The sequence below is a fragment of the Calidris pugnax genome, unplaced genomic scaffold, assembly GCF_001431845.1.
Source record: "Calidris pugnax isolate Ruff unplaced genomic scaffold, ASM143184v1 scaffold24, whole genome shotgun sequence".
Taxonomy (NCBI): Eukaryota; Metazoa; Chordata; class Aves; order Charadriiformes; family Scolopacidae; genus Calidris; species Calidris pugnax.
The window spans coordinates 27,702,842-27,712,189 of record NW_015090922.1 but is presented as its reverse complement, the minus strand read 5'-3'; the positions used below and the strand labels follow the sequence as shown (position 1 = coordinate 27,712,189).

The 9,348-nt window shown below is 45.2% G+C and overlaps 1 protein-coding gene across 1 annotated transcript in view; it reads left to right on the top strand.

Moving 5' to 3' along the window:
• Positions 1-6,235, top strand: part of LOC106892928 (chromosome unknown open reading frame, human C1orf131) — a 7,838-nt gene extending 1,603 nt beyond the window's left edge. The window contains exons 3-8 of the mRNA XM_014950496.1: positions 24-450; positions 2,978-3,034; positions 3,747-3,842; positions 4,175-4,261; positions 5,280-5,329; positions 6,030-6,235. Coding sequence (XP_014805982.1) covers positions 24-450; positions 2,978-3,034; positions 3,747-3,842; positions 4,175-4,261; positions 5,280-5,329; positions 6,030-6,159 — 847 coding nt within the window. The 3' untranslated portion in view covers positions 6,160-6,235. The remainder of the gene's footprint in view (positions 1-23; positions 451-2,977; positions 3,035-3,746; positions 3,843-4,174; positions 4,262-5,279; positions 5,330-6,029) is intronic.
• Positions 6,236-9,348: the final 3,113 nt, after the last annotated feature.

Here is a 9,348-nt window from a genome sequence, read left to right as displayed (position 1 = left end):
GCGGGCTGCCGGTGGTGGGGGAGCGCGGCCGGGCTGGGCGCTGCACCGGGGCTGGAGGCAGCGCGGCCTCCCTGGGGGAGGTGGGGCGGGCGCGTTCACTCTGAAGCGGAGCGATGGCGGCCGCGCAGAGCTGAGCCGCGGCGCGTGTTCCCGCACGCAGGTGAGGAGCCCGGTGCTCGGGGCGCCCCGGAGGACAGCAAGCCCGGCGCAGAGGCGGCGGAGAGCCGGGGACCGCAGCCGGCGGCGGCGGGGGACAGTGCCGGCGGAGCGGCGGGCGGGCGGCGCGGAGCCCGCGACTTCTTCGGGGAGCTGAGGGCCGAGCTGGGCTCCGCTGCCGCCGCCGCCCCGCAGCCCCCCGCCGCGCCGCCGGCCGTGGAGGTGGTGGTGTTCCGCGGGAGGAAGAGGAAGGGGCGGCCCGGCCCCGAGGCAGCGGTCACCGGCGGTGCCCAGGTAGGTAAGGGACGGACGGGGGGGGAGGGCTGGGGGGCTACAGGGTGTCCCCTCTGCCCATGGCCACCATCCCTCGCACCCACGGGTGTCGCTGGCCCCCGGCCGTCTGGTAGCGGGGTGCGCTCCGTGGGCACGGCACCGGTGAGGGTGGCTCAGTTCTTCACGGCACGGGTGTCTGTTTCACTGTGAAAGCCCTTCCAGCCACTTGGTGTGGAGCAGGGACCGGGCTGGGGTGCCCCGTCCTGCTGGCAGATAAAAACGAGCAAAACCCTCGGCATGTTTGAGGGGTTTTTGCAATCTCCGTTGTCTGCCACCACAGATTGTGAGATGCCATCTGTAATTAACCCCTTCCCGTGCCTAGTTTTGACCCTATTGTTAATTCGGCTGTCTGTAAGTCTGTGATCCTTTGTCGATTTCCGACGTGGCTGCTGGCAGGGGCAGGATGAAGCAGGGGTCAGGGCAGGACCTGAAGACTCTTTGTTTTCAGAAGATCTCTGGATAAATATCCTGTATTTGAAGTAGGTGTGTCCTGACACAAAGTTGATCTGCAGGTGGGACTGCTGGTATGGCAAGAAGTCAATGGAACAGCAAGCAAAGCCTCTTGGCTACTTCTCTGCCCAAGCATTCTGTGTGCTGCTGAGAAGCCTCAGCTTTATTCTCTTTGGCATCACAGCAGCACTTGGCTCTTCAGAAGCAACGTGCACCTTGGAGGACCAGTGTTGGGTGATCAGTGGGGGAAGGGCATGACTGCATTAAATCTCAGTCCTCCGGTTTGGTTTGTGGGTGCTAAATTCCCTTGTGCTGTCAAAAACTGTAGCTGAGTTGCTTCAACAGGGAGGCCTGGATAGGCTTGGCTGGAAGCAGAGCTGCTTTCCATGCTGAGCAGAGTGTCCTTTGCTTACTAGTTGGTCTCCAGATTTTATAGCTTCTCTGTGAGTTCTGTTTATGGCCATAAAGTCAGAAGCCCAATTCTGAAATAAGCTCTGATGTGCCAACACATGGCTGTCTTGATTCAGGGAGACTTGCAGGTATCTGAGGTTTGTTTGGAATTGGGAAGTTCAAGAGACTGGCCAAGCAGTTGGCTGAATCCATAAACTTTTGTACTTTTTCTCTAAAAAATTGCCCTAGCTATTTATTTTCTCATACTTCTTACAACTTAAATTTTTCTGCCTGAAGAAACTGGTGTTAGGATCAGTAAGATGATCTGAAAATAACCTTTTTTTTTTCTTGTGGTTGAAATGGACGATTTTATATAGAAGCTCTTGCAGAATTGAGAGAAGCTTAGATTTGGCTCGGATGGATGCAGAGGGAAGCCCTGATGTAACCCTGGGACCTGAACCTGTGACTCAGTGTGACTTAACGTCCTGCGAGTGAAAAGGAAATGTGCTAAAAGCATTCAGGTTCAGTTTTAATACATATGTAGTACTCCTGCTTCCTCCGAGGGGATAGTGCCCTTGAGAGCAAAGAGGGAAAGATGAGCAGATGCTGCTTGTGAACAGATCACAGTTTCCCTGCCCTTGTGCTGTCTGCCTGCATCAGCACACCTGGGAGCTGGCAGTGTATCTGTGCAGAGGGGGTTCAGCACATCCTCCCCAAAATCAGGAGTCGTACACAGTCTAAAATAACCCTGGGAGATTTGTTACTGCTCTGAAGTGTCCCGTGTGGGACAATCCCGTAGCAAGCAGGCATGGAGCTCTCCCTGAGAGTACTGCGCTTTTTCTTCCTAGGGTATGGTCTGTCCCCCCTGGAAAGTCCCCTTCCAAATGAAGAACTGCTGATGGGAGGTCCCCATGTAAAACGCAGAGCAGAAATTGTGTAGTTTCACTGATCTGTTTTTGAGCAAGTACTTTCTTTGAACATAGTGAAGTGGGGTCTGCCATTTGCCGACAGTGCTTCCTTTGCTTCCTTCCTCTTGCATGAGTTAAGCTGGATATATGCACTAATATACGTCCATGCAGTTGTGAATTAAGCTTGTTCTGCATGTTACCACCATGTATCGGGACGTGCACTATTACCGCTGCGCTCTGTCTCAAACAAGATGCCTTAAAGTTCGTGTCCTGTCCTGCGTTAGCAGTTTGGTACGGATTTGGAAATGGAAATATGCGTGATGCGTCGCTCACACGAGCAGTTTTTCTCTTATGAAATGTAACTTACACTTGAAGGTGTAAAAATTAATTGCAACTATCAATACCTTTCTGAATTATGAAACTCTTGTTAAGTGTTAGCAGATCATCCAGGCAAGAAAGCACAGGACAAAGCTCTATTAGCTGTGCTGTAACGATACTCTATAAATTGTGCAAGGTTTTTCCACTAAGACTCTATAATATCCACATATTAAAAATACCATTGAGATGGTCTCTTTTAATAAATCCAGGTAATAAAGCTAGAAAAAGATACTGCTGGAAAGCTGTATACTCTTGCCTGCAACTCATTTTACATTTCACTGCTTTCCAAAAAGCTGTCACTATCAGCATTTAAATTGGTGTTACTTGTTAAATTAATTCAAAATGTTTTATTTTGTTTATAGACCAAAATAGTGGATGAAGAGAAAAACGCAAACGAACAAGAATTTAACTTTGAAAAGGTGAGTCAGTGGGGCCGAGCGAATCTCAGTATTCTAGTGTGCAGGTGTGTCTGCTTTTGTACTTGGGAAAGCTACGGTGGGAATGATGAGAAGCACTTCTAGAAAAGGTCACATCTTGGAGGTGAGGATTTCCTAATGGGTATTTTTGCCTTTGTGCCATGCCAAAGGAGGAGCATGGTGGCTGTTGTCAACTGCTCTGTGTGAGGAGAGGTGTGTTACACCCTCTGAGGCCTTTCTTTCTGATCTTTCAGTGAGAATTTGAAGAGGGTCACCATGTGTTAGGTCTGTAGAGCTGTGTGAGCATCCGGGATGTATAGCACAGCTCTTTCAGGCCCACAGTATTAATCTTGGATTTCTGACCTCATGTGAGAGGTGGGGAAGAAGAGCATATTGGCATCTGTTTTTAAAACAGCAGGTTACTTTTTTTCCATTTGTCATTTTTGTTCTTATGATTTTTATATAGAGGAGTACCATTATATTAATTGTTTTATGTGAAATTAAGAGCATTGATCTCACCATCTAGAGATGAGGACAGTGGCTAACCATTCTGCCATGTAGCTCCAAACTCAGTTACTTTTATTTTATAGCGTGCTGGTTTCAGGTATTAGCCAGGGTTTCTTTGGGAGTATGACTTCATTGTGGTCTGTCGAGTGTCATTTTACAACAGGCTGGACAAATTTTGAAATGTTTGCAATTTTCTGTAATGTTTTAGGCTCGTTTGGAAGTGCACAAGTTTGGAATCACTGGCTACAAGAAGCAGGAGCAACGCATATGGGAACAGGAGCGTGCTATCATGCTGGGAGCCAAGGTACTTGTGGCTTGGTTTGAGCAAGGCTGTCATCCAACTTTTACAGTGCTGGAAAGTAGTAGAAAACACTGGGAGGCTTTGACACTATTTCTTAAAGACACCTTGTAGGACTGATATCGAGTATGAACACCCCTCTTTACTGTCTCCACCAGGAAAGATACTAAGTGTCTGCCTTATATCCCTGAAGTCCCTTCCTCTCACCCAAAAGGAAATAAACCATTTCTAATGTTTCCCCACCATCACCTGAAAAATATTTTCCATGCAAGTGTGTGAATGTTTTTTGAACTTATGTGAAAATTTAATCAGTGGTATCCCTCCAATCTTTGCTGCAGCCCCCCAAAAAGGAACATGTGAACTACAAGACTTACCAAGAGAAAATGAAAGAGAAAAAAGCCGCAAAAGATGACAACAAGGGAAAGGTTTGTGTGAAATTTTCTTTCTCTAAAGACAGGATACAAGACCTAGCCCAGGGGCCTGACAGGTAATGCCTCAGGCGCAGGAGGAGTGCCTGAGCTTGACACCCGCTGCTCCCCACGGAGAGGGTTCCTGGCTCCAGCAGGACTGATCTCACCAGTAAAAGCTCGTTGTGTGCAGTATGAAGGGCTTGTTTTGTGGTGGATTTCACTGCCTCATCCTTTGAGGCCAATAGACTGATGGCACAAAATCTGCAGGTTGGTTTTTTGTTTTTTTTCCCTTACCTCTTAAGGGGAAAAAAAAATGGCTTCCAATTGCAGTTTGTTGCATGTTGTCTAACCACACAGAGCCGGATCTTCAGCTGGTTTTGTATCAGCACGATTCCATCTGGGATCTTGCTCGCTATTTAAAGCAAGGGTGAGGTTTCTGTTGCATCCATCCTGTAGCACAGCCCATCTGGCTCCAAGCCTGTTCCCTGCTGCCGTGGAGCTTTCGCATGTAGGTGGGAGCCGGCTGCAGGGCGGGTAATTGCTCTATCAGCCTGTTGCCTGCCACCCCCTTTCCCAGGGGACATACTTCTCCTCCTCTGTCATGTGGCTCAAAAGTACATCCACTGCACGACCAGAAGCAGGTGAACCCTGTCATTTGACAGGGACACTCAGCCAGGCGACTCAGCACACCTATCTGCTAGTAAATCCATCTTTTGACCCAAGGTTCTGTCACATGCCCAAGAGGCAAGCTTCTCTCCTCCTGGGGCTGGGTTTGTGCATCCTCACATGGCAGGGGCAGCGCATTGGTCACGGGAGGGTTGTGCTTTCCATAAGGTGATAAGAAGGGCTCTGGGCACCCCTAGCAGCACCTCCATAACGTGTTGCATCACTTGGCCTGTCAGAAGGTCTTACAACCTGCTTTAAATGACTGCTGCTCCATGAAGCAAAGGCTACTGCGTCTTTTGTGTGCAGATGGTTGTTTAGCCGAGATACTCTGTTCCTTTTCCATTAAAATATGTATCTTTAAAAACAGGAACATAAAGGTGATTCTCTTAAGAAGAAGAAGAAAGACCAGAAGGACAGGTGAGCCGTTTTTAACATGATTAAAATTGACTTGCTTTTTTATAGCCTTCCCAATGTATTTCCTCTGTGTAAATATGCACAGTCTTATACCAGAAGCCATGCGGATCGCAGTGGAAGGAACTTCTCCAGCTGTAGAAGAGATCGTAGTTACAAAATGGTGACCTTGCTCAGTGTCTAGCAGTTTCAGAGTCCTTAGTTGCACAGCTTAACTGAAACCGTGTCGGTTCTGCCCTGACATGTCTAAGACTGCAGCTGGAGTGTGTGTACCCAGGATATGACACTCGCTCATATCCCTGAGAAATAATTTCTGCAAAATACAAACTACGGTATAGAGGCTTGTAAGGTGAAGAGGCATTCTTCATTCTACTGTAGCAGGTTCACTGAAATCTACTCTGTCTTCTTTCTCTGTCTGAAAGTCTTTATTTTTAAACTTTTTTTTTAATAAATTAATTCATTTCTTAATGTGCTGCAAATTTTGAATGGCTATGCAGGTCACAAATGTTCTGGGGTCATTACATGCTATCATTTGATATTCAATAATATCAAATACTGATTGTGTAAATAGGCAACGCTTTTCACCATACTGAGCATTTTCATGAGTTTCTGGTGCTTCCCTTACATCTTTACTTTTTTATCGCATTTTCATGAGTTTCTGGTGCTTCCCTTAAATCTTTATTTTTTTTATCCCTTCCTATTTCAGGAAGGCCAAAAGGAAGAAATCGGTGCCTAGCATATGGCCTGCAGGACAAGTTGGAAAATTCAGAGATGGGACCTTGATTCTGCAAAGCTCTGATATAAAGAAAATTAAATCATCTAAAGTTATCAAATGAACTTCTGATACAGAGTGAAATGGACAATATCCCTAAGACAGAATTCACATTGCCACTAACGCAGACTTATGGAACCTCTCCCTCTCCCACCATGTCCTTGGGTTTTTTTTTTTACATTATTTGTTGTTACAGGATTTCTGATCTTCTGTTCTGCCTTGGGAAGAATATGAAAATTTACCATTTTATAAATAAAAAAAAAAATTTTTATTAAGAATGTTACACAGGTGTTTTTTTACCAGTTTATCTGTGCTGAAGAAAGCATTTAACTTTCTAGAATCAGCTTGTTGTCTACAAGTAAAATATTAATTTTATCCATTAATTAATGGATTAAATGTATAGTACTCTGCTTTCATATGGAAGGAATATTGAACAAGCGATATGTTGGAATTTACCATTTTATAAATAAAAAAAAAAAGATTTTTATTAAGAATGTTATACAGGTGTTTTTTTATCAGTTAATCTGTGCTGAAGAAAGCATTTAACTTTCTAGAATCAGCTTGTTGTCTACAAGTAAAATATTAATTTTATCCATTAATTAATGGATTAAATGTATAGTACTCTGCTTTCATATGGAAGGAATATTGAACAAGCGATATGTTGCTTGCTGTGAACCTGAAGTAAGTACTCTCAAACACTTATTACGTATCCATCTGGTTCTTTATCTACATGAATTGTTAGTGGATAGTGAAGCTGCACAACAAACAGTTTTCCTGTCCAGCAAAACCTTTTAAGATTTCAAAATTATCCACTTCAGAATGACGATGACATTTTCTGAAGTTTTACCCTAGGTAAGATATAACTTGTGTATCTCTGCAGAGATCTCCAAATAAGCACCATTTCAAATGGTGGTTTGGTGGGTTGATAACAACAACAAACCCAAAACTGTGTAAGACTTGAGACCTGAGCCAACTGAGGCGTAAGACACCCAATAACTACTGGTTGTTCATGTTTAACTCCTGTTTGTTTTGATCAGTGTTCCCACGCCTCGTAAGGCTTTTCTATGAAATCTTTGTCAAAACCGAAGTTTTAGCACTGTTTGGATTTCAGTGATTTGCTGTTTCTGAAAGAATGGTTTTGTCCTCGGTAGTTAATTTTTTTTTAAATTTGTGTTTGCCTTAGGAATGGCAATTGCTAGCAACCTTCCAAAATGCGGTCTCTGTTCTACCTCGAGCTAAAGGAACTTAAGTATTGTAGGGAGAGGCAAAAATAAGGCTAACTGTTAAACGACAGAGAAAAAAGTTCACACTGTGCTCTTTATATGTTACATCTGGAGCTTGTTTGAACAGATCTGGTGGTGAAGCAGGTATATGTGAGAAGGAAAACAGCCCTTACTGGGGAAACTTCCCCTAGGTGCATTGGTGAAATCCAGCGTACCCCTGCGGGCTGGTGAAGTGGGCTTTCTGACCACCGCCTGGGAGCCTGAAGAAGGTGATCTCTAACCCTGAGCAAGTGGTGAGGTGGGAGGCAGCTTGCAGCCAGCGCAAGAACAGCAGCATGGTCCTCTCCCCAGAGAGTGGCATCGGAGGCTGCCCCCTTCTCAGGATCAAAAAGTGTTCTGGGGCAGGGAGAGCCACACCACAGACAGAGATGCTTTCTCACGGCCTCCTTCCCCTCTACCTTCCACCTGACTTTCAGGTCCTGGAGAAGTGCCCTGCCAGCTCGGAGAGAGCTGAGAGGAGGGGGAGAGCCCCGAGGGAGCGAGAGCTGGGGAACAAGCGGACGGGAGTGTTTCTGGAGCCACGTGGGAAGAAGAGAGGTGTGTGGAGTTGGGTTGCTAAATGCTGTTATCGCGTTTCGTAATTGCGTAATTTGATTTCTTATTGAATATTAGTTGCAGATTCAAACCGAAATTAATCCTATCTGGTTACTGAATATGTAGACTTAGAGAAACGTCAAGTCACAATTGCATGTGAGGGTGTAATCACTAAGGATTGAGTACAGAGCATGGAGGCTTGTTGAGGCAACAGATGGGCTTTGGATGTTGTGGGATAACCTGTATTTTTTAATTCCTGGTTAATCCTTGAGCTTGATTTTTTCAGTGCTCACTTTTAGATTAAGTTTTCTTCAGCTGGCTTTGGCTAGAACGTGTTGTGGGAGTTCATGTCCTCAATCAGCTTTGGTAATTTAAAGGGTTCGCTTTCTACCTCCACAGCTCCCAAAAGCTATTTAGGAGTTAAACTTGGTCAGAATGGAGTATCTAATTTTTGCTCAAACTTGTGAGCTCCGTTAAAGAAAAGTTGAGAAAAATTCAGTTCTTAAAATAAAAAGTTGACAACTGAAATGCCAAGCTGACAGTGGAACGTGAAAGCTTGAGGCAAAAAAAAAGTAAAATAAAAGCTTGTTCAAAATTTTGCATTTTCTCACTCATTTAACATAGATGTGTATGCATTATGAAAGGTTTCTGTTATATGGTGACAGGTTGCTTTTTTTTTGTATCAAATACCCAAGGTGATTGGAGCTGGCCATGCTACATCCTTGTAGGATGCTGTTCTCAGTTAAACGTGGTGCCTTCAGTCCAGTGTTTCTCTGGACTGGTGTGTGCTATTAATTAGCAGTGTGTGTGTGTATGTTCAGGCAGCAAGCTGTGTTGCTTTTGGAGCATGTGCTGATACATGAAAGCCAGTGTTGACTGAATAACTGATTGGTGGTGGGCAAGGGAGAGCAGAGACCATCTTATTTTGCCCTGAAACCTGCAGGGTAAGGTTTCAGGTTCCTCTATTCAGAGGAATAGAGGAACGAGATGTACAGGAAGAATGCAAAGGTTCCTCATCTGCTCTCTTTCCCGTGCCTTTTCCTGTGACAGTTAGCTTTATTCCCATTTCCCCATGTACTAAATCTACTGTGATTATTCTTCCTCCCAGTCAAACCCTTTGCAGTGAAGGAGTTGACACCAAGTTGTGTGAAAATTTTCTGGTGATTGGGAAGTTACTGGAAGTGTCTAGGGTGGGTTGGAGCTAGATAACACATCCCCAGGTCCTCTATAACCAGCATAAGACAGAGCTAACGGAGGGGTGCTGACAAAGGGTTGTGTTTCATGCCACTGAATCCAGGGTATGTCTGAAGTTGCAGGAAGGATGGTTGCTCTTGGCTTTCTCCAGCTACTGGATTATTCTTGACTGTGGTAACAAAGCAGGTATCAGGAGCTAGAGTTAGGTGTGCATCCAACACAAGTGCCTTGCCTACATTGTG